Source organism: Cupressus sempervirens, chromosome 1, assembly GCF_028749045.1.
Source record: "Cupressus sempervirens isolate cs-2001-9-10 chromosome 1, ASM2874904v1, whole genome shotgun sequence".
Classification (NCBI taxonomy): Eukaryota; Viridiplantae; Streptophyta; class Pinopsida; order Cupressales; family Cupressaceae; genus Cupressus; species Cupressus sempervirens.
The window spans coordinates 863532988-863559174 of record NC_143118.1 but is presented as its reverse complement, the minus strand read 5'-3'; the positions used below and the strand labels follow the sequence as shown (position 1 = coordinate 863559174).

Below are 26187 nucleotides of genomic sequence, written 5' to 3'. Positions count from 1 at the left end.
TGAAGTTAGGATAATGTAGTGACATATGTTGTCAATCATGTAAATACATAGGACACATCTAATAGCCTACATAATGCTATATAGAACCTCTAAAGTGACACATGTTACGTTTAGGAAATGCCACATTCCATTCTTAGAACCCTATTTCTACTTCAATTTTCTGAACGAAAAAATGAAAAAGATTGCTAGGAAAAACGAACATGGCCAATCCAATAGAAGAAAATTAAATATAGAAATTTCATTTTAATTAGAAATTTTAGTACAACTATAATATAAACAATTTTTTTCCAAATTGCACAACTATCAAAATGAAGATTAATACAAACTAGTCGATCGAAAACTATAGTCTTTGCCTATAATAAGCGAGACTAAAAATCATCACAATCAGATATATCCTTTATCTTAATTAAATTAAGTGTAACAACCATTGATACCTTTCCCATATAGTCACCTATAAACGAAATTCTAAATAACTTTTTATCTTCCCTACCAAAACCAAGAAAGGGAATACCTTAAATCCAAGTCTTTCTTTCCTTTTCATTTCTTATCACATAAGCAAAGTAAGATTAAGTTTAGTTGATTCATTCCACCTTGGAGTGCATGCAATTAACAGTTGTCTCGAGGGCCACTTCCGCCATTCTCACATAAAATGCCCAAACTAAACGAATAATTGGTCATTAAAAGGAAATGTATCACCCATAGCTGGACATCTATAAATATTATTTCAAAATTCATGCATACGTGTGGGGTTTGGATATCATAATTGCCAACAAAAGAAACGGAAAATTTCGGCAAAAGCTTTCTTCAGTTTTGGCTCGCGAATCATCCATTCCTTCGTCACTGCATGAAAAGAAGTCCGCAATAGATCGGTGTATGTACATGACAAATCTTTATACACGACGGCAAAACTAATATCAGTCTGCTTTTAATTGCCCTATATTTGTTTTCATTGCTCTGTTTGTTTTTCTCGCCGGTGTTTTGATGTCGAAGCCCTAATTAGTCTTTAGCACAGTGCTCGAAATTGGGGTTATATATTTCGGTGAACAGATCTGCAGCAGTGCCCTTTTCAATACTTTTAACAGATCTTGAAAATGTCTTACGCCTACCTTTTCAAGTACATTATCATTGGTGATACAGGTCAGGTTTTGATCTACCCAAATGAATTTCTACGCTTTTTTATTTTATTTTAAGAAATTCATGTTGGCATATGAGGTATTGATAATATCATAAAGGGCAATTTTTCTATTCTGCGAGGAATTCAATTGATTGAAAGTATGTTCGACATATGTGAATGAAAATTCCCCCTGTTTTCTTTTTAGGAGATTTTTTTATTATCAAGTGATTAATGTGATTGAATATGGATTTGACGCACTTGTTTCTCTTTAAGTTACTATTGAGTTTCGAAATGCCCAAATGAAACGAAATTTGCAATTCTGCATGTTTTATAAAGAATTTATATTATTAAATAAAGGATTTGTTTACCCACATGGAAGTTTGTGTTTTTCTTAAAAATTTTAGATAGAACGTTTTTTTTCTTTCAAACCGAAACAAAAATTTGAGGTTTTTTTTTACTCAAAAAATTAATTTAATTGAGTCTGAATTTGATATATATATACAGAAAACAGTTGTGTTAAACAATTCAGATGCTTGAATAAGATTTCATTTTTTATTGTGAATGGTTTCCTGTTTTGATGCAGGGGTGGGTAAATCATGTCTTCTACTCCAGTTTACTGATAAGCGATTCCAGCCTGTTCATGACCTGACAATTGGTGTGGAGTTTGGCGCTCGTATGATTACCATTGATAACAGACCAATCAAACTTCAGATCTGGGACACGGTATGTAGTCTATGCCTTTGCTGCTTTCAAACATTTGAGATTAAAGAAATGAATTTTGAATTATTAAAATGCAATTTGTTGATGTGAAAGTTAGATCTTGCCAGCGTGATTATTTTTCTTTATAACTTAACCCTTTTGGTTCATGGTATTCTTTAGTTTCAAGAATACGAATGTTAGATTATGTTTGTGCCCATAGGGTGGTATGGTTCAAACTTCATACTTACAAATTTTGTCACGATCAACATTTATGGTACTGCAATTTATAATAATTACAAATGGACTCATTTTAAACTAGTATCCACTGATATTCGGAGAATGTGTTTGCCTATATTTTGTAGCAAGTTTGTATACAGAGACCTAGTCTGATTGACATTATTGATGAGATTCTTTAAACATAACCGTTAGCCATAAAACTCTTGCCATGATCAACATGTATGATAGTGGAGTTCTTTAAAAATCACACATTTACCCAATTTAAACTACAATCCACTGATGTTCAGATTATGTGTTTGCCTATATGGTGTAGCAAGTTTGTACAGCGAGACCTAGTCTGATTGGCATTATTGATGCAATTCAACATGACCATTAGCTTAATTCAACTCAAGCAATTTTCAGTAAGAAGAAATTTAGAAATTTCTTGCTATAGCCAGGACAGTCTAGTTGCTTGCTTTAGATTTTCACTTTTTCATTAGGTCTCTCGAGAATAAAATGATGGGTGTGGGGTGAATTTATCTAGAATTACTGGTTTGGTTTGGTTTACATATTTTTGTTTGTTTGGAGGATACATCAATTGTTAATAGTATCCAGACCCCTATTTTAAATATTATACAGCTGCAGTTAGCATGTGTTTGTCCAGTGCAAATTCTCTAAAAAAATGAATCAAGATATCTAGCTTATATTAGTATGACATTGCCTGAAAAAGAATTGAAAGCTTCTGGCTAAGGCAGTAAATTTAAAATTAGCTTACCAGTAACTTATGGTTAGATATGTTAAATTTCATTAGTATTTTTGTACAACAAGCTGGTGTAAGACGACTCATTGATGGATGGCAATCATTTGTGTGGAATATTAATTTAGTATTTACCCATGCTTTAGTTATGAAGAATAAAACTCAGCTTTCTGTGAGGTAGGAAGTTCTAGCAGGTTGTTCTCTCAAAGACTCTCATCAGATATGCCTTCCAGTTATTTGATTAGAGATTTGAGGAGTTAATATTCCCTTTGTTCTTAAATTTGAATCTATTCTTGCACAAGACAGTCTGTCACAAGCTTGATGCAGAATTTAGTCTTTTGTGTGTGCTAAGCATTTGGTTGCTAACATGATGTGAGCTTTGATAGTGTGATATGGAGTGGTGAGTGTGGCATGCAGTTTTAACTTTTGACATTTAGCTTGATATGTACAGTTTGTCCTCTGTTCCCTGTGTCAACTTGGCAGGCACCATTCAAAGTAATGCTTTGAGGCACTGAAATGAGTGTTAACAGGCTCGAACATTGGTGCTCTGTGATTTTACAGTTGTACTACAGTAAAAGATTCAATTGACTAGGACAACCAATGCAGTCAAAGTAAATTGGTGGACTGTTGTGGCTTGGTTTGTATTATTCACCCAGTGATTAGAGGCAATGGCTCTCATGGTGTCGCCAACAAGTTGTGCAAGTTAAATCAGAAGTTGCTAAAAGATTTTGCACTCGGATTGATCAATATAGACCTGCCATGACTGTTTTGTTGTTAGTGTATTGCCTCAAATTTGGTAAAGGCCAAGTGTGCAAGACAAGCCCAACAATGTTTTTGCATTAACAATGGCAACACTAAACAGTGAAGCAACATACCCCAGCCTCCTAGTGTTGTCGTCACACATAACACCAGACACAAACATTTAAACTCATAGAAAATGCACAAATGGAGAGATGAAATCTTGAATTACAAATGGTTTTATGCATTTTGATGCGGCTTAACCACATTAGTAAACTAGTATAGAGAATAGCATAATTTAATCGTTCAATTCCTTAAAGTATTAATCAGATGAAATAGATTCAATATGACAAACAGTTCTCTTTCTAAAACGTAATGACTGTTTCTTAGTAAATAATGCATCTTTTATTGCCAATTAAGTGAACGTGTTATAGTAAATTGTTAGAAATAGATAATATTGAGAGGGGTGGGGGGGCGGTGAATCAGTATTCTACAAACTTTTGCCCACAACTAAATATTGTTAATTACTTTAGAACTTGCATATGAAAGTAAACTAACAATGCTGAACAGCAAATATAACCTTACATATAGAGAACTCATAACACCATTATTTGTTAACTAAGGAAACCCTGGCCAAGGGAAAACCCTGGTGGGGATGATACCCACAAGATGATTCAGTAAACAAAAGGATCCTGTTAAGGCTATTGACCTGTTAGGAGCTATGCTCCACGGGGACGCGTCCCCTGCCTCTGTACCCTAGTACCCGTACCGGGTACGAAACGGGGACGCGGGTACGGATTTTGGCCATACCCTGCGACGTCCCTTTTTTGAAAAATTCAGAAACGTCCCCGAAACGGCCAATTTTTTTGGGCAGGAAACTTGGGGACGGCCAGCAGTATCGGGGACAGTTTTGCCGTCCCCTATCCGTCCCCGAAACTGCTGGCCGTCCCCTTTTTTCCAGTCAATCTGGTAAAGGCAAACCATCCCCAAAAAAATATTTTTTCCTAATTTTTGTTGTTCGTGTGGCCCCTAGTCATCTTAAAGACATAATAACAATATGCAACCCATATTTGGTCCATTAAAACACTAACTCTTCTACTCATTTTTCGATTTAACATACTTGCTAAGAGGAAGGAAGAAAACATAAGAGCAGTAGCAGCAATGAGCAAAGATTGTGTTTAGTGAGGCAAGACTGAGTTCGGTATTTACTATTTACTAACTATTTTAGTTGGACTTCTCTTTATTTCATTCTGATTTCAGCATGATACTTGAAGCCTTCAGGCATTTTAATTTTTGCTATATATGTATGTGATATTGTTATAATGGAAGCACTTAGTATTTGCCATTTGATAATATTCCATGTATTTATCTTCTAAAATGTCTATGGTGAATGGTTTATCAATGTTATGATATACATATTTGAATTTTGTCTCTATTAAAAAAAATCCCCTATGTTTTTAATCGCCGTCCCCTAATGTCCCGTCCCCTAAATTTTGGCTTCGACCCGTACCCGTACCGGAAACACGTCCCCGTCCCCTAAAACGTCCCCGTCCCGGAAACTCCGTGGAACATAGGTTAGGAGTCTGTGAAGTAGACATAGTGTCTCGATTCCTTGTTAGAGGACTAGGCCTTGTTAGAAGACTCAACCCTGTTAGGAATTGCCTCAACCTTGTTAGGAGTTGGTAGATAAAAAACAAAGTATGCAAGAAGAGCCCGTTGCCCTAACATGCAATTATACAATTCAGTTCTTCACAAGATTAGATATACAGACAATACTTTCTTCTTGCTGTATTTTGCACTTGCTCTGATCATACATCAGATGTAGTTCACATATCATCTCATGGGCTTCACATCAATCACAAATATCGCATAGATCATACATGGATCTTACTTATACCTTGCACATTCATAATTCACTGCTTAGTTGGCCTTCATGCTTTCACACGCTTGGCATAATATAAAATAACTTATGGAATCATATCTACATAGTCGGCTCATCATGACTTAGTAATTATTTTGTCTCCGAAATAATTCCTAAAGCCGTACAATCCAATTCTCTGCTATACTCTGTTCTGCACTGTTTAATACTTGTACTGGTATTTCAATAATATCTTGCGCTGTACTGTCCGTACACATCTGCGCATTGGTATACGTCATCATGATATTGTCATAGAACTTTCCTCAATTGTGCATAAGCTAACTCTCAATGAGTCGTCTGTACACATCACATCTGCTCTTCGTGCTGCTCTAATTTGTCTAAATATAAATGCATAAATGAAATTCTAAATATATGTTGTCATAAATAACAACTCTTAAAACATCTATCTGACCATATTGCCAACAATTATGGTAAAAGAGGCATGGATTTTTTTGCTACATTCATAGAATCATGAAATAGCATCCAACTACTGCTTGTTCATTATAAACCATAGTAACAAGAATCACGACGATTCACACGATTTGGCGGTTTGATTCACGCTAGGCGAATTTTTGTGAATTGGTGAACTGAATTGACAATTTCTTGGCATGAATTGCCATGGATTGACATGAATCAGCTGGAAAAATCGGGCAGCCCAATTGAGCAACTTAAAATCATAAAAAATACAACTTTTTTAATGAATTTTTTTCACATTTCTCTTTCTTATAACTTTAAAAGGTCTTCTATTTGTTGAGTATGACAAAAAGAGAGGAAAAGTGAGAGATATACTTGAGCTAGAGCTAGAGTAGATAAGACATTTCTTTTCATTTTGTTTAGTTTTATAGATAGACATATGTTTCATGGATCTTCATCTTGCATACATTTATGATTTAATGTCATCGGTTTTATAGATCTTCATCTTACATACATTTATGATTTGACAACATTTATAATTATATATATCTGTGGCGTGACTCATTATGATCCTATGATATCTATTTACTTAAGCTAAAATTTATATTTTACATATGTGATGAATTTATCATTTATGTTCCTTGTTTATGTATGTTAGGTTCTATTTGATGATGTTATAGTGTGTTTAAGTTATATTCAATAAAAGGTGTATGAAATAAGTTTTGAATTGTTAAAATCTCTACATTTCAAGGGTTTTTTAAATTTGCCGATTCATAGCCGATTCGATTCTGATTCATGATTTGATTTGGCCTTGCCGATTCTTATCCAATTCTGATTCTCGTTACTTTGTTATAAACTAATCAAATCATTCTTTAGCAAGCTTTCTATCAACGGTATTATGAGGATGACTTGTCTACAGCTACAGAATTTGCTTCCTAAATATTGATTCTTCAAATTATTACAGAACTTGAAAAATAATAATAATGCATGTCAAGATGTATTAAACAACGCAAGGAAGACTATCCTACCATGCTTTTCAACTGGGACATGTGTAACAGAGTTTTAGAAAGAAACACTCATTACACTAGTAGAATATAGTACTATTTATAGAAAAAACAGGGAACAGAAGGGCCTGTAAGCAACATTCTAAACTCAAAAGGGTTCTAGAAAAAGTACAGTGCAGGGATGCAATCTCCGAAGTCAAACACCATTGCAGATTTTGGTACACTACTTCAAAACTTTGATGTGATTACAATTATATGCTTTTTAAAACATAATATGGAATTTGGAAGTGAAAATTTCTTGAGGGTTCCAATACATGTTTATCTAGCCTTTTTATTGGAAAATTACCTTTATGATCATCCATGGGTTTTAGAGCAGCTCATTAACTGTAAAAAGACATACACACATATATAGACAATTTCCATTGTTGCAAATTATCTAAGAAAATTATTAGACTTTTCAACTCAAAATGTCTATGGACATGCACTATAGTCCATTGTGTCACAAATCCACCCAACAAGAAGATCCAACTTCAAAAACTTGAAAACATGCAATTTGAAAAGTCAGGTCACAAATTTACCCTATAAGAATATTCAATTTCAAAATGTGAAAACACACAATTGAAAGATGCAAGGTTGAAAACCCTGTCTTATATATTTTCATAAATATCCTTGTAGATAATTTTTATAAATTGAAAATACAGATGAAAGATCTGAATATCCATACCCACACATGGAATTCAATAAATTGACATTTGATGCAACATGATAAATATCTGTTACAACTTGATGCATAACTTTTTTCAAACCATCAAGAGAAATTATTCATTTGACTAGTTAGTTGGCTGGAGCCCTATTATTGGGGCTCGTTTGGGTGAATTCTAAGCTCCCCTAGAAAAAACTTAGCCTCAAATCACATGCTTACGATGTTTAATCCTTTTATACTTATTGATTTACAAGAATATCCTTTGTGGAAAGGCCCGTTTGACCTAGATTGTAGTGCTATTCGGGTGAATGGTAGAGCCTCCAATCTTCCAAAGTTGCCAAGCTCCAAACCAAGGGATGTATATCAACTTCCCAATCATTCCTATTTGCCAAGATAGTAACATGGATCGAAGCATGTACACACTCAAGTGTTTTATGACATTATTGAATAACACATCATAAATGCATGGTTTTCTCAACTGCACACAGTAAATCATTATCAATCCAAACAGAAGTAGAGTGATTGGTAAGCAAGACAAAATAGTGTCCATCACCAGTGATATCTAAACACATTACTGAGGGTTTGTAAGCTTTCTCAATAATCTTCAGACCCAAGCACATCCTCTCAAGGATAATAAATATCATAAAACCCGTCAGTTCCTCTATCCTTAGTCCTGTTAAACACATAACTATCTCCTACACACCCTAAGACAAATCTTTTAGAAAAATCAAGATATTGAAAAAGGTATGTGCTAACATCATTTAAACGTACATGTAAACTATGAAATGCTTAAAAAACATAATTGCAGGCGTTGATTATGAACTTCCCACACCCTAGGATCACTTGCAAACCGAAATGTCCTTTCACAAGAGATAATGCCAAGAATAGCTTGCTTGACTATGGGTACAAGATTGAATTAATTGAATTGTGAAGTGTACATAGGATGCTTTTCTTATGAAAACAAGGTTGAGAGGTAGGATTAGACAAGATTGTGACATATTTCTTAATCTTAGTCAATGAAACAACTAAACAATTAGTCTTGAGTGTTTCTGGATTAAACTGTGTGTAATTTGTGCTCTCTAGGTATTGTTTCATCTTGATGATGGATCTGAAATGTTGATGGTGAAAAATTACACACAGTTATATCTGGAAACACTCAAGACTAACATGATGGACTGTGGAAACTACATGATTGTTAACTAAACAATTATCAAATGATCCAAAACGATGAGTAAATGTCAAAATAAGATTGAATGACATGTAAGACTTCTAGAAAGATTCTTTATGACCTAAATAACTTAACATGTGAATAACATGTACTAGTGAATTAGATAGGTAAAATACCTTATTTACACTGCCACCTTAAGTGCATCTTAGGGAGTAGCAGATTAACTTATCATGTGAATAACGCCTACTAATGAATTAGATAGGTAAAATACCTTATTTACACTGCCACCTTAAGTGCATCTAAGGGAGTAGCAGATTAATATGCAAAAAATGTAGAAGATGACTGTTAATTGGGGCCCTGACATCTAGGCCAATGTAGGTATCCATCTACATTACTATTTTTCATAACAAAGGAAAGTGAAAAACTCTAGTGGGTCAAAGATGAAAACACATGATGAAGGATGGAGGACTCCATGATAACCAGATTTCATCTACCATGAATATACTGTGCATTATTCCATCCTACAAACGAAAGAGAGTGGCTTCCAGATTGGTAATAACTTGTTGCAAAGAAACATTGGAAGATCACTTCGGAGCAAACTTTGTAACCTTAATTGAAGAAACAAAGACTAGATGATTTGATGCAAAGAAATGTTGGAAGCTCTCAATGGAGCAATTGTGGAATTGGATTGAAGGAACATAACGTGGATTGACTATCCTGCTCTGTTTGGAGCAACCCTAGAATTTGATCGAATCAACAAGAGATTGATGTATGATGTGGAGCTGAAACAAAGCAATTTGATTACATAACACCTTCCCAATTGCTAGTATCCAAGTAATCCTCCAAGATACCCCTATAAGGCAAGAACTGAAATATAATCTACTTAGTATCTGATATGGAAAATGTGCATAGATGGATTGAACAAGCTCCCTGATACCCTTCTTAACACTGCAAGAATTGTGAAAATGAGAGAACATGGCAAGAAAATGAGTGTAGTTGTCATGCCCCCACCTAAGCAGTATTAAACATAGGAGATACAATTGAATAAATGATAAGTTGAAGTTAGGTTAAAAGGACAACAATAGAGTAAAGAGGCTGAACAGGACTAGAAAGAATTAAAGTATTAAACTAAAGAGGCCAACCGAGATTTGTAGCAGCTATTATCATATAGGTTGTAAACAAATAAGACAGTGATATGATTGATAACTACCTTCCAATAGGTGGCAAGTTGCAAAAGTATGACCAAGGGGGAATAGTCGCGATTGATGTGACTGAAAGGATACATTGGTTCTAAAGCGATACAATCTAGGAAGGGACATGATGCTTCCACCCAAAGAGTAGATATACATACATAATAAAGAACAACATGCAAAGAGGATCATCAAATCAAGGAGAGTTGTTTTATAGGGATCTCACTCAACTATATCTGAATATTATTTATTAAACAGTATGAAGTGCAAGTTCTGATAATAGGCAGCATAATAGACTTTGATTAGGAAATTTGCTTATGAATAACAATCTTATTTATGATTTCTATTTATGGGTAATGATCCTATTTATGGTTTTTTATTTATAAATAAATTATGAATACAATATCATTATTAATTTATTATATGATCTTTTGTATGAAGAAGCATACAATAATGTGTACCTCTTATATTTTTTGCTATAATTAATCATGGTAGGGATAAATAAGAATAAAAGGAAGGAGAAATTGTTATGAGATTATCTTCCAAGTATGCCACCTCATGTTTGTGATAGTTTTTCCAATGAGGCCATGGGAGTTTCAAGTTGCGACCTGCCTATAAGCTTAGAAGTTAAGGGCGCTTGAGACACCCTATCATTATTTTTTCAAACCCTTACGTTGGATGACCATTTTCTTAAGGAACTCTAATCATAAGGAGAGGGATAACAGTGTCGTTGTAATGGTGAACGATTCCTTGCTAAGGACACCTCCTCATATGGATGGCAAAGTGCTACATGATGGCCAAAAGGGGTAGTATCCACTCTTGGGTCTATTATGGTAAATTGATGTTGTTGTATTAAACAAAGGAGATGAAAACTCCTTATATAGATTTACAAAGATTATGTTTCTAAAAGAAACAATCGTGAACTAAAGACAAAAATAGAAACTACTCATAGTAACACGAGGACACTTCCCCCTTTTTTTGCCCCACGTCCTAGAGATAGGGATGCACTGGGGACTTGGGGACTCCGTTCCCCTGACTCTAGTGGCGCCACTAGATTCTGCCACCTCCTTTGAGGATAGGTGACTGTCCCAATGTTGACTATTTGCTGATTTGACTATTTATGTGCAATGTTGATGTTGCAATTCAATGCAATGTTCAAGTATGTACTCTTTTACATCTTTATATCTTCTATTGCAATACATCTTTTCATAACTAGAATTTAAGTACCATATGTATAGTATATACATCCCCCTTGGTCCCTCGCTGTCCTGACATCGTTCCCAAATTAAGGCCCCTCTGTCCCCCGTCACAAAAACTTGTCCCTCCGTCCCCCAGGGCAGTGTAACTATTAAACTACTTAATAAAATAATGATGAACTAAGATGACCATTAAAGAAAACTACAATATTTTAATACCCTCCTATAATGGTCTTTGTGTAACTACTATCTTTTGGTCACTGATTCTTCAAAACTGTTTGTTGTTGTTGAGACCCTCTCTAGATTTGTAGAATGCCAATGACCAAAAGTAACCAAAATCTGTATACAAAATAACATAGAAAGGTGTCCCCGTCTTCAGAATGCTTTGCAATAAGAGACAAGATCTTGCTACGAACCCTCCCAAAATCAGCAAAACATTTGACCAGAAATCATTACAAAGTATAACCGAGGTGCTCTTCCCTGGAGACAGACAAATACCTAGAATAGTTAACATGATTTTGAGGAAAAATCGGCAAACCCTCCAAACTTAGCAGGTGAGTATGATGCCCCAAAAAGATTGCAAAAAGGCACAATTTTGTAGGAGAAAAATTGATGAAAACCTAACACAATTTTTGATGTGAAAATTTGATCAAAACTCAACATGATTTTTGAGGTAAAAAAGCAATCAAAACCAAATAGAATTTGAGATGCATAAAATAGAATTCAAAACTTCATTTTTGAGGAATACCCAACATGTTATAAGCCCACAAAGGAATTTGACAACTTTGCGAACTATAGAATAAAAAATAGGCACAATTTTGTAGGAGAAAAATTGATGAAAACCTAACACAATTTTTGATGTGAAAATTTGATAAAAACCCAACATGAATTTTGAGGTCAAAAAGCAATCAAAACCAAATAGAATTTGAGACGCATACATAGAATTCAAAACTTCTTTTTTGAGGAATACCCAACATGTTATAAGCCCACAAAGGAATCTCACAACTTTGTGAACTATAGAATCAAAATATTTTTGAGGGAAAAATTTATGAATACCCATCAAAACATTTTTAAAGGGAAAAAATTATGAAAACCCATTAAAAGTTTTTTTATAGGAAAATTTATGAGAACCCATTAGAAATATCTTCATGTGGCAAAACATGAGACTTTGCATGGTTAAATAGCACATGCAAGCAACATGCAAGTGCATGTAAGAACATGTAACTCATATGCAAATTCATGCAACCTTCAAGAAATAGAGAATTGTGGGCAAACCAAGAAATTGCGCAATGAAAACCCTTAACTAGGCTTGTGATTTTGAGCAAAAATATTCGAAGACAAACCACAAATTTCATAAAATACCTCTTAACTATTTTAATTTAAAAAATTCAAAACACAAACTTTTGAAAAAAATGCCAATATAAAAGAGGATTTTTTAAAAGAATTTGCTAAATTTTATGAAATCCCATTGACATGCTTTGATACTGTGTTATGGTAGATTGATGTTGTAGTTTTTGTATCAAACAAAGGAGAGATGAAAACTCCTTATATAAGCTTACAAAGACAACGTTTCTATAAGAAATAATCATGAACTATAGACAAAAATAGAAATTGCATAATAAATTAAAGACTAAGTAAGATGATCATTAAAGAAACATTATAATATTCTAATATGGTCCAGGGTAGAAGGTTTATTGGATATGGATTCCATACTATGTACACCCCCTCATATGGATGCACAGAGCTACATGATGGCTAAGAGGGGTAGTATCTACTCTTGGGCATAGAGTAGACTATTGTAAATGGCAATGGAATGTTTCGTTGGGTACATCCCCTCATATGGATGGCAAGGAGCCACACGATGGCCAAGAGGGATGATACTTTCTCTTGGGCCCAATGTAAGGGATTATTTAAAATGTTAAGGCACCCTAATATGCCACTTACTTTAGCACTCCAATGATTGAGTTCCATGAATGAGTTAAATGTATCTTATAATTAAACTAATGTCCCTAACTCTAGTTGAATGATATATACTTTTAATGTCTCTAATGGAGAAGATCTATTTTTTTGATTATGTTTCAATAGTTTCCATCTCAACCAGGTACATGTTGATGTGAGTTTTTCTACCACTACATAACATATTAATAATTGGATATCCAATACGGAGTATCAAACATACGATTTCTCTCTTGAAAAGTTATTACCCATGGGATATGAGAATAACTCTAGTGTTCCTTACACTTGTGGATACTCGCTCAGTTTTATCGATGTGATTTGCTGGTAATCACGTAGGTGACCTTACGCTATTCATTCGAGGATGACTTGGGCTTTTGGTGAGATGGTGATGATTTTGTATGAGTGCCAGGTGAATATTGATGGTGACGGTGATGGTGGAGGATGTAGCGCCAGATAATGTTGATTGCGCGAAGAGGAGGCGATAATGGTTCTAATGACTTCTACCTTCCTAACTTTCTTAGAGTGATATTCGACTACCCCACTACTCGCTATTCTACTCCTACTCCTTCAACTACTCACTATTCTATTCCTACTCCTGTGAATGGATAGGTTAGCAGATGGATGGGGATTGAATCTAATGAAAGCTAACCAGCGGCTCGGCCCCACCTTCACAAATGCAATGATTCAAAGAAAAAATAAACTAGTTTGCCACACAAGGCTTCCCAACAAGCCGCTAGGATGCTAGTGGTCTAGTATTGATCCCTATCCAACATTCACTAACATCACCATACAATTAGCCATCTACGTCTACTCTAACAACATGAAATGAAATCCTACTTTAATTTGAGAGATGAGAAGAACCATGCAATACACCAAAATGATCATGTATATCCACCATGCAAGTCACAACAATGACTAGAGAACAATTTTGATAGTAGCTTAGCAACAATCCTCCAACATAACTCCCAGAAATGTTACTATTTGGAAGTAGAAACTATTACAATAATAGATAAGACGTCTTTTATTAGTTAATGGTTATCTTGTAAATATCTTTAGCTTTAGTTTGCTTTCGTTTTTTGCTTTCTCTGGAATAGAATGTTTCTATTCTTTACGATCGTTTCCTAAGGAAACATCATCTCTTCCTTTTGTATAAATTGACCTTTCGGTCTCTGTTATTAATAAGCAAGTATTTACCAATTACCTTGTAATATGGTATCAGAGCTAAATACTTAAATTTTTTCGAAAAAATTTATAATTTCTTCTTGAAATTATTTGTTTAAATTTTTCCAAAATTATTTCAGCTAATTTCTCCAAAACCCACATAGGGTTTTTCTGCTTGGAGAAATTCCCGAATTACGGGTCTGCAAATCATGTGGAAATCGTGGCCATTTTTTGAAGACTCGCGTTTTTGGGGTGAAAATTTGCATGTTTCTGTATCAAATCTTCATGCTCTTAGCCGTGTCAGTCTGTCATCGTGCTCTGGGAAGCAGATTCGACCATTTTTCATCAAGAAATCTGAAGTTTTTTCAAGCTTTTTTCAGCTAGGGCCGTTTTTTTTCGAAACCCTAATTTTTGGGGTCAAAATTTTTTTTTGTTTGCAGATTCTTAGTGGGTTTTTCGAGAACTCAACTGGGTTGTCGTCCGTTTTTTTTGGGTGCCTCGATTTTTGTGCCTCGATTTTCGAGCCAGCGGATTCAGAAAACGACAAAAGATTCCTTCTGGGTTTTTCGAGCTCTCTTTTGGGTCATTCTCTGATTTTTCTGGGTCTTCCATATTTTTGCCTCGAAGAACGTGCCTTCACAGATTTTCACAATTTTCATTGAAAAACGTGCCATGGCATCTCTGACAAATATTCTGCTCGAGCATAATTCCAAATTCAATGGTCGCAATTATGGAACCTGGAAGCAGCGCATCATCGCAATCTTCGAATATCGAAACACCAATCAACTTGTTCTGGGTGTTAAGCAGCGTCCGACTTCTCCGGGTCCTGATCAAGATACATGGGATCTGAACAATCGAGAGGCAGTAATGCTTCTCAAACTCTCCGTAGCTGATGACCAGCTTTCTCAGATTCCATCTGGCAAGACAGCGGCCGAAATCTGGACACATCTAAAAGGTCTTCATGAGACTTCCGACAAGAGCAGAGCCTTCTTTCTGAAAAACACTCTGTTTTCTATTGTCATGGATGAGCGCACCTCGCTCCAGGCACACCTGAATCGGATTCAGGAAATCCGTGATCAGTTACTTGCCATCGGTCGCAAGATGGAGGAAGAGGATATTGTGGTAATCACTCTTCGGAGTTTACCAAATTCCTATGAGCATTTTATCGAGACTCTCAACATCACATCTACTGGTGTTGATCTAAAGTTCACTGATCTCTGCACCCTGCTACTTCAGCAAGATCGGTGGAAACAACAGTTCGGTAGCAGCTCCAGTTCCACCTCCACTGAGCAAGCCTTTGCTGCGAAATCCTTTCAGAAGGATAAGGGCAAGTTTCAGCAACCATCTCAGCAGAAGTCTTCTGCTCCAGCATCCGATGGTACCAAAAAGAAGAACATTCAATGCAACTATTGCCACAAGTATGGTCACATGAAGGTTGCATGTCGAAAACGCTTAGCTGCCCAGACTAAGCAATCAGGTTCGCAACCCAAAGCGAACAATGCAGAGCACACTGAGCAGGTGGAATCTGCCTTTTATGCCTTCATGGCTAAAAGACCTGCAGATCATGTACAGTCATCTGCCTGGTACATTGATTCAGGTGCCTCTCGACATTTCACTCACCGCAGAGACTGGTTTACTGACTACCAGCCTTATTCAGATTCTGTTATCTTTGGTGGTGGAGAAGAGTACACGGTTGTTGGTAAAGGCAACATTCAAATTCAGTCTGTTGGGAGGAAGCTCATATTCCTTGATGTGTACTACGTTCCAGGGATGGAACTAAATCTACTCTCGGTCAGTCAGTTGCTGCGACATTCTCCACACTTGGCAGTCACCTTCAGTTCACATCAGTGCACCATCACTGATCGGGCGACTAAGTCTACTATTGCAGTTGGTCTTGAGGATCATGGTCTTTTCAGACTTACTGATTCTGGTGATTCTCAGGACTTAGCTATGGCTGCTCGGCAATCTTCCATCAGCTCACTTTGGCATCAGCGATATGGGCACTTAAATGTGCATTATCTCTCACAACTTGCTCGGTATGAGCTTGTTCTTGGTTTGCCAGAGATTCAAACCCAACACCTTGGAGTTTGTGACGCATGTCAGGCTGGGAAGCAACATCGCACACCTTTCCCCAGTGGCGATTCTTGGCGAGCTTCTCAAGTACTTCAGCTTGTTCATGCTGATATTTGCGGCCCTATGGTCACTCCTTCTGTTCTTGGGTACAAGTATTTTTTGTTGTTTGTAGATGATTTCAGTAAAAAAATGTGGGTGTATTTCCTTAAAAAGAAATCTGATGCATTTATTGTATTTCAGAAGTTTAAACCCTTAGTTGAAAAAGAGTCTGGGAAATCTATTATTACTCTTAGATCAGACAATGGGGGGGAATTTTGTTCTAATGTTTTCTCCAGCTTCTTGGATACACATGGCATCCAACGCCAGTTCACCACACCCCACACGCCACAACAGAACAGTGTAGTTGAACGTCGGAACAGGACAATCACCGAGATGGCTCGTTCCATGCTCGAACACAGACATGTTCCGAAGCGTTTTTGGGCAGAAGCAGTTAACACTGCAGTTTATCTGTTGAACCGGTCACCCACAGTGGCAGTCAAAGGTAAAACTCCGGAAGAGGCCTGGTCAGGTCGCAAGCCCAGAATCAGTCACCTGAAAGTTTTTGGCTCTCTTGCTTTTGTTTGGATCCCTGATGCTTCACGCACCAAGTTGGATGCCAAGAGTCAGAAACTGATGCTTGCTGGATATAGCAGTCTTCACAAAGCCTACCGCCTTATTGATGTTGAGACATCTCGTCTCATATACAGCCGCGATGTAGTCTTTGATGAGCAGCGAGGACCATTCATGCCTGTTTCTCCTGTTCCTGATCCAGCAGACCAGCCTATGCAGGTTCATGATTTGGGAGTTCGGCTTCCATTAGGTCCACCTGATGGGAGGGCTCCAGTAGCTCCTACAGCTCCAGTCCTGCCAGTGATACCTGTACAGCCACCTCCGGCTTCTCCTGTAGGATCACCTCGTTTTGAAGATGCTTCACCTGAGTTTGATCCAAATTCTTCTGATCAGGATCCTGCTGATCAAGCATCTCCTAGTACTACTGTTGGTCATTCTCCTCTCCGGCCTAAGTGGTGGGCTAAGACACTTGCTGATCTTCATGATTATGAGCTCATTGATGGGAGAACTACTCGAAAAAAGAGCAAAACTATAGATTCTGTTAACTTTGCTCTTATGGCCAACATTCACAGTGTGTTTGAACCTCAAACATATTCCGAGGCTAAAGGAATTCCAGAGTGGGAACAGGCCATGCAATCTGAACACCAGAGCCTGCTGAAGAACAACACTTGGGTCCTTTCTGATCTTCCCCCAGGGAAGAAACCCATTAGCTGCAAATGGGTCTACAAAATCAAATACAAATCAGATGGTACTTTGGATAAGTACAAAGCTCGTTTAGTGGCAAAGGGCTTTTCTCAGCGTCAGGGCATTGATTATGAGGAGACCTTTGCTCCTACTGCAAAGATGAGCACCATCAGATTAGTCCTAGCCATGGCAGCACAGTTTGGCTGGAAGGTCCATCAGATGGACGTAAAGAGTGCTTTCCTGAATGGTGATCTCCATGAAGAGGTCTACATGACGCAGCCTCCTGGTTTCAAGGTTGCTGGTAAAGACCATCAGGTTCTCAGATTGGTAAAAGCTCTCTATGGTTTGAAGCAGGCCCCTCGGGCATGGTACATCAAGATTGATACGTACCTCAGTGATCAAGGCTTCAAGAGGAGTTCTTCAGACTCAAATCTGTACATCAAGACTACTGACAGTGACATCATCCTTCTGATTATCTATGTGGATGATCTGATCATCACTGGCAGTTCGGCATCTTTGATTCAGGGAATCAAACAACACTTATGCCAGTCTTTTGATATTACTGACCTTGGGCTCATGCATTATTGCTTAGGTGTTGAAGTTTGGCAACAGTGTTCTGGTATATTCATCTCTCAGTCCAAATATGCTAGAGCCTTGTTAGACAAATTCTGAATGCAGGATTGCAAACTTGCATCTACACCTATGGAGAAAGGTCTCAAGTTATCAACCAAGTCTGATTCTCCTTTCGTTGATGATACTACGTATAGGCAACTAGTAGGCAGCCTCATCTACCTATCTGCTACTAGGCCTGATATCAGCTTCGCAGTCAGCTATATTTCACGCTTTATGACAGCTCCTAAGGCTGATCATTGGATGGCAGCAAAGCGTGTGCTTCGTTATGTGAAAGGCACTTCTGATTATGGACTTCTGTATTCTCGGAGTTCTAATCCTAAACTCAGTGGGTTCACAGATTTAGATTGGGTAGGCTCTATTGACGATAAAAAGTCAACATCTGGATATGTGTTCAATTTGGGATCCAGTGCAGTCACATGGACCAGCAAGAAGCAGCAGGCAGTTTCTCTCTCTTCTATAGAGGCTGAATATAGAGGGACTGTTAAGGCAGGATGTGAAGCTGTCTGGCTTCGTCGGATGCTTGGGGATATGCAAATGTCACCAACAGGACCGACTACTCTGTTTGTTGATAACGAAGGCGTTATCAAGTTAGCACGGAATCCAGTCTTCCATGAACGAACCAAGCATGTGGATGTTCATTGTCATTACATACGACAGCTGGTTGAAGACGGGACTATAGATCTGCAGTATGTTCCTACCTCAGATCAGAATGCAGACATTCTCACCAAGCCTCTTGGTCCTGATAAGTTTGTCAAATTCAGAGGACGGCTTGGTGTGTTAGATAGATTAACCATTAAGGGAGGGTATTACAATAATAGATAAGACGTCTATTATTAGTTAATGGTTATCTTGTAAATATCTTTAGCTTTAGTTTGCTTTCGTTTTTTGCTTTCTCTGGAATAGAATGTTTCTATTCTTTACGATCGTTTCCTAAGGAAACATCATCTCTTCCTTTTGTATAAATTGACCTTTCGGTCTCTGTTATTAATAAGCAAGTATTTACCAATTACCTTGTAATAGAAACCATGCAATAATACCAAAGGCTCTTAATCACCGTGCAAGTCACAACAATGAGAAAGAATGCGATTTTGGCATTATCTTATGCAAAAATTTTCTCTGACCATGACAAATGAGAGCAAATGGCCTTATATAGAGGTCGAAATGTACAATTGATGCTAGAGATAAAGAGGCAAAACCGACGATCTAGATTGAATCCTAGAAACCCTAATTAGGGTTGCCACCCCATTGGCCAATGAGAAGACGCCACCTCGTCAATGGACCAATGAAAAAAGTGGAAAAGTAGCAACCAATGAGAAGGCACCAAAATGGTGGCCAATTAGAATTAGACACCTGGGCTTACATCTTAGATTTATGATTTAATTTTTTGTTTTTCCCTCTCTAGGTCCAAGTCGGCCAGCTGGGGAAGGCATGTGGAGTTGGGTATTAGAGGAAACTTTTTCCTCTTCTCTCCTCATTTCTCATCTTCTCCTCTTTGGTGTTTGGCGATTTTTGGCAAGGGCAGTCTTCTCTTGTTTTGGGCGAATTTTGTCTTGGAGCAGCTCTCAAGTGCAGATTTCTCCTTCATAAGTGATTTTCCTAGGGCAGATTGGCTCTTTCTTTTGGGCAATTTTTTGTTGGAAGGCAGATTTTCATGGTGTTAGGCGATTTTTTGCAAATTCTGATTTTTATTAAAGGAGCTGCGATTTCTGCCTTAAATTGGGTGATTTTATTTGGGAAATTAATGAGGTCAAAGGTCTGAATTTTTGTGGACAAATGGTGGACAATTTCAAGTGTTTAAATTTTTGATTTGCAAGAGGGTTTGGAATTTTCAAGCTCTGATCTTAAATTCCAAAAGAGTCAAGATCCGGCTATTGGTAGAGGTGACTTTTAATCATTTAGAGTTGAAAGGGGTCCTTAAGTTGACTTCCTTCTTTCGTTCTAGTCTAAGGATCGCCTCCCTTGGTTTTGCTTGTCTAATTGTCCACAACTTTACCATCCCGTAATAGGGCGACGAGATGGAGGATGTTAGTACAAGCAAGAATCCTAAGGGAACAAACACTAAGAAAGACAAAGAGGATATGATGCCCAAAACAACTTTCTTCTCGAAAATGAGGGAAATAGCCGATACCAATGTCAATATGATATAGGTAAAGGACAGGCTAAAGGAAGGACAATCCCCTTTGGCAAAGAAGATATATAGAAGGCGGTTGCACATCACAGCCCAGGCACTGATACTTCCATTACAACCATGATGAGCAACATCGGAGCAACACTCGATTTTGAATATATTAGAGAAGAGGATATCAATTAGACAAGACTTGGATTGAGATCGGATGAGCTAAGAAATGTTGCGATCAAGAAGAGACATTTAAACACCCTTTCCTCTCTAAATGCTTTCATTGGGTTCACAAAGGAATATGAGAAGGATCATGAGAAGACACTACAAGTAGCAAACAACGTGATGAAATCGGCGGAGCTCAAGATAAAGCACACACATTGTCCCCCTATGGAAGAAGTTAATGAAAGGCTAGCTAAGTTCATTGCTCTAGCTAAAGGAATGAAAGAAAAAGAGAGAGTTATATTAGAAGATCATTTGATGTAAGCCTAGGTGGCAATTTCTCTTTCTTCTAGAATAGGACAAGTGCCTATTTCTGATTGGCCGCCATTTTGGTGCCTTCCCATTGGTTGCCACTTTTACACTTTTTTCATTGGTCCATTGACGAGGTGGCGTCTTCTCATTGGCTGATGGGGTGGCAACCCTAATTAGGGTTTATAGGATTCAATTTGGATCGTCGGTTTTGCCTCTATCTCTACCATAGATTGTACATTTTGGCCTCTATATAAGGCCATTTGCTCTCATTTGTAAGGGTCAGAAAAAATTGTTGCATAAGATAATGCCAAAATCGCTTTTTTTCTCATTGTTGTGACTTGCATGGTGATTAAGAGCCTTTGGTATTATTGCATGGTTTCTATTTCCAAATAGTTGAGTAACATTTGTTGCCAAGATACTATCAAAATTGTTCTCTATTCATTGTTGTGACTTGCATGTTGGATATACATGATCATTTTGGTGTATTGCATGGTTCTTCTCATCTCTCAAATTAAAGTATAATTTCATTTCATGTTGCTAGAGTAGAAGTAGGTGGCTAATTGTATGGTGATGTTAGTGAATGTTTGATAGGGATCAAAACTAGACCACTAGCATCTTAGCGGCTTGTTGGGAAGCCTTTGTGTGGCAAACTAGTTTATTTTTCCTTTGAATCATTGCATCTATGAAGGTGGAGCCGTTGGTTAGCTTTCAAAAGATTCGATCTCTGTCCATTTGCTAACTTTTCCATTCATAGGAGTAGAGTAGAATAGTGAGTAGTTGAAGGAGTAGCAGTAGAATAGGTAGTAGTTGGGTAGTTGAATTTCACCCTAAGAAAGTTAGGAAGGTAGAAGTCGTTAGAACCATTATCGCCTCCTCGCGCAATCAACATTATTTGGCGCTACATCCTCCACCATCACCGTCACCATCAACATCACCTGGCACTCATACAAAATCATCACCATCTCACCAAAAGCCCAAGTCATCCTTGAATGAATAGCGTAAGGCCGCCTACGTGATTACTAGCAAATCACATCGATAAAACTGAGCGAGTATCCACAAGTGTAAGTAACATTGGAGTTATTCTCATATCCCATGAGCAATAACTTTTGAAGAGAGGAATTGTATGTTTGATACTCTGTATCGGATATCCACTAACTAATATGTTATGTAGTGGTACAAAAACTCACATCAATAGTACATTATGTTGCTAATTTTATTGTACTTTTGTTCTACTTGGAATTTGTGATTTAAGGCAAAAACTAGGGCATTTACAAAAGGGGACTTCACAATAAAAGCCAAATTGCAAGACTTAACTTCATTTAGCAATTGCTGGCACCAAACAATAAAATTTGGAAAAATAAACTTCTCCATTACAAAATGAATTGAGCTTGCTATTTGATGGTATCTCTTTTTCATATAATGGATATTGTAGTGAAATTCTGCAAATTGAAAAAAAAGACGAAGTAGGGCAACGACAACCAGTTTTAAGTGTTTGAGTGCCTATATGATCATTTTTAGAAGCATTGGTTTCAAAAAATAGTTTATCGTTGTTAGTGATTGTCATTATTGGGGGAGAATGATTGGGAGCAATGGGCTAGATGCAGCAGTGTTGGAACATAGCCTGCCCACTTTGCTAGAGGAAATAATTGGCAAACGATTAAAGTTAAAATTTCTCATAAAATGTGATTTAAACTTTTTTGTGGTAATGCTAGTGAAGGTTGATGTTTGTTTAGACTAGGTATCATGATGACATAGAGGATCTTGTAGAAGAATATGTTGATTCTAACAAGGAATAGTTTTTCCAAATGCAGGCTTTTATGATTAGTAATGCCTCTAAAGATTTAGAGCCATACAATATGAATCTTTATGATGTCAAAAAATGGCAAACAAACCTTTATGCTTCTAGGCAATATACCAATTTTGATGACTTGACAATATACAATAATTTTGTTAAGGATGTCTTTTAATGATTTTGATAGTGGATTTTTTTGAAGCATTTTTGCATTGACGAGGGATGCAAGATCATGCAGAAATGTTTTAAAATGGCATCAATAAAAGATGCCATTCTTAAGAGAGACTGTAAAATGGCTCACCCAAAATTCACCTTTGATGTAGGAGCATTTTGGGTCTTTGAGCAATTTTGCATCAACCAAAAATATTTCTTGCTTTTTGTACCAATCAGCTGTTTGCAAAGTAGTCGTTGCCGTTTTTTTTTCATGTTGTGCGCAGTTGTCAACATGTTGAGGACCTATCCCTGATTCTTGTTATTTCATTTGCTTCGAGTTCTATGCCGTTATTTGTGGTCCCTGATTTTCTGTTGTTTTCATCTAGCAAAGCGTGTTGCGTCTTGTGCAGTTAGGAGCCGTCTCCTAACACACATGTGAACCTACCTTTAAGTGCGCATGATTTCATATTATCCTTTGCGTGGATTTTGGTTTACTCTTCCAAGTATGGACTTATATTGTAATTAAATGCTTGACTAGCCGACTTGTGGCTTAGCTAGCTATAGAAGAAGCTTGGTTAGATGTAGGAAAGTATATGTATGGATGAGGATTAGAAGATATAAGATAGAAGATTGAGGATGCAAGCTGAGTTTTTGAGATTGTAGACTCTTATTTTGTATAAGGGCGATATTGGGAAGGCCAAACAGCCAAGTATGTTGTGGTTTCTTTATATGTGAATTGAAATAATTACACCTAAAAATATGCTGCATTTGGCCTTGTGTTCTCTTTGATTTCGTTAAGTTTTGTATAAGCTTCCGTTTGAATCTCTCAACAAGGTAGTGATGAAGGTCTAAGTTGAGTTTATTCCACATGTCTTCGGATCTTTGTTGCTCCTGGTGTCAACCTTAAAGGAAATTTTGATTGGCCAGTTATTCTGTAAAATAGTTTTATAGTTGTTACTTTTCAAAGCAACACATACACGGCCACCTTATGGAATGCCTTGGAGAATAAATTTATTTGTTCATATGAGTCTCTAGGAATATTCGTTAATCAAATAGCAGAAGCCTTATGTAATCTGAAGTTATAATTAATATAGTTGGAAAACACACCGAAGCAAAAACTTCCCAAGGCCCAAGAGAAAAAACTCGGCAAAAAATTCGGGAACTTTTAAATGTAATTAGAAATGCATCCATTGAGTTAGTTAATGTGAACACAAAGGAAACATTAGATATTTTCTAGTGCAAAGTGGGTACAAAATTGCAGTCTCATGAGGAATGCTGATGGCTGGAAGCAATATAGTAAATAATTTCTATAAAATTAAAAGTATATAACTGATTAGAATTATATCTTCCTCTTCGCAATTCTAGTAAATCCCAAGGGAGAGGTACAACTAGAGCGTCTAGTCCTAGAAGCTTGCACTTGTGGTGACTGTGTTGTGGCCTCATCAGACTTGGAGGTTAATTTTCCCCCTCAATTTTTTCAACGGGGTTTTCCCCTCTCAACAAAATGTGAATGAAGAAATCAGAAATGAAATTGATTGAGACCTTTTTTTTTGCCTGTAAACACTGATTTTAGGATTGTGGCCAAGCTGTAATGTAAAACTTGTCGAGTAATTTGTGAGTTTTTGGTGTGAGTTGAAGTCACAAACACTTGCTAGACACAAAAACGGCCCAGTTTTTGCAACTCGCTGAGTACTCTGCGAGTGTGCTATTTGTGATATTTAACACGAAATAATTTCCTTTTTTGTATATAAATCCTTCTATGTTTTCATTTGTTAGAATTGTAAGTGGAATTGAAACTTAGTTATCTATGTTTGTTATGATGTATTTTTATATGCTGTCTTTGGTAACTTAATCTCAGATGGATGCCCCATTCACATTTGTCTTCTATAGTTAATGTGCACCTGTCATAACTCACAACATAAGTGTTTTCAACAAGATCTAAATTGGATGAGATACAAAGCATTTGGAGGCCATTTTTCTCCATTCTATTTTTTGATTGGCATGATATACAAAACTCAAACTTTAGAGAGGAGGATGTGTTGTATTCTTGCATTGTTTGCAAGCCTTTCATGTAACTTGCTCAACGGAGTATTGATGCTAGTGTTCCGGGACTTTGCGAGTCCGAGGCAGAGGCGGCCTTTCTGAGGCAAATGGCCTCGACCGAGTCCTGGTAGAGTCCATGTGGACTCATTGAGTCCTGAGCCCAGGACTTTACTGATTTTTTTATTAAAATAAATAAATTATTGGTTAAATTCTTTTTAAATATATTATTTATTTTTATTTAAAAAGATAGAGATTTTTGGAAGGTGTTTTTTCTTTCAGTGTATACTAATTCTAAAAATGATGTTTTGGTATGTCAGAAATTTATTAAGGATTGAATCTTAAATCTTAAACCTTGAAATTTATGTCAGAAAATCTTGAATATTATAGGAAATTTAATGTTTAAATCTTCAAATGCCGTTAACCAAGTTATAGCAAATTACACAGCTAAATAGCCCTGCATCTCAAAATGAAGGATAGTTACCCAAATTGAGGGCTCACTGCTAATATTGGTTACCATCTGGGTTTCATTATGAAGAAGTCGCTTTCAGCATTGTAGAGTTTAGTAATGCTGTACAAATATTTTCAGATTTACATATATTTGTGTTAGAATTCTATAATGATGTATATGAGATTTTTTATTTTTATTTTTAGACTTAGGTGCTCATGAATGTTAGAACTTGTTGATGCGAGTTTTGTATCACTTAGATAATATATTAGTAATTGAATATTTGATATGGGATATCAAATACACAACTCCTCTCTTGAAAAGTTAATGCTCATGGGACATGAGAATTGTAAGGAAACTCAAGTGTGGAAACAACTTCCTACACTAATCTCTTAAGAGAAGTATGGTGCAAATCCTATTAAAATCTTTTACACTTACAGATTCATTATCATGTGAACAACAATATTTCAGCCAAGCAAGCATAAAGAAAATAGACAAAGAAAGAAACACATAACACAAAGATTTGCCGGTGGGGAAAAACCTTTCGGTAAAACAACCCCACCCCTCAAGAACTTGCACAATGTATTATCTTCAACACAAGGTTACAATACACTTGCAATGCAAGTTCAACAACGACAACAAAAGACTACAATAGCAACTCACAGTACCAACAATACATTTTTTCGCATACTCCTCTTCGCAACCCTAAAAATGCTTATAACATGCCCTTCACTTTTAGGGTTACTCCCAAAGGTAACCGTATTAGGGTTTTACCATTCTCTAAGAAAATAGGAATCTCAAACCCCACTATTGGGGTAGAGTGTATAGTACTCAAATTTATCAGTTGCCACATGTCTTCACCTGTCATTGAATCTTCCTAACATAACTCTTATGTGTCATAGGAATCCGTCATAACCGTTTTAGCTATGAT

The 26187-nt window shown here is 36.8% G+C and overlaps 1 protein-coding gene across 2 annotated transcripts in view; it reads left to right on the top strand.

The window, feature by feature from the left end:
- Positions 1–743: 743 nt before the first annotated feature.
- The window catches only part of LOC149580576 (ras-related protein RABB1c), a 33901-nt gene continuing 8457 nt past the window's right edge, over positions 744–26187 (top strand). Inside the window, exons 1-3 of one of the 2 annotated variants that reach the window (XM_089792053.1) lie at positions 744–871; positions 1013–1137; positions 1698–1837. In XM_089792053.1, the coding sequence (XP_089648179.1) occupies positions 1092–1137; positions 1698–1837 (186 nt within the window). In that variant the 5' untranslated portion in view covers positions 744–871; positions 1013–1091. Of the gene's footprint in view, positions 1138–1697; positions 1838–26187 lie in introns of both variants that reach the window. The other variant, XM_089792044.1, reaches the window with a different exon arrangement.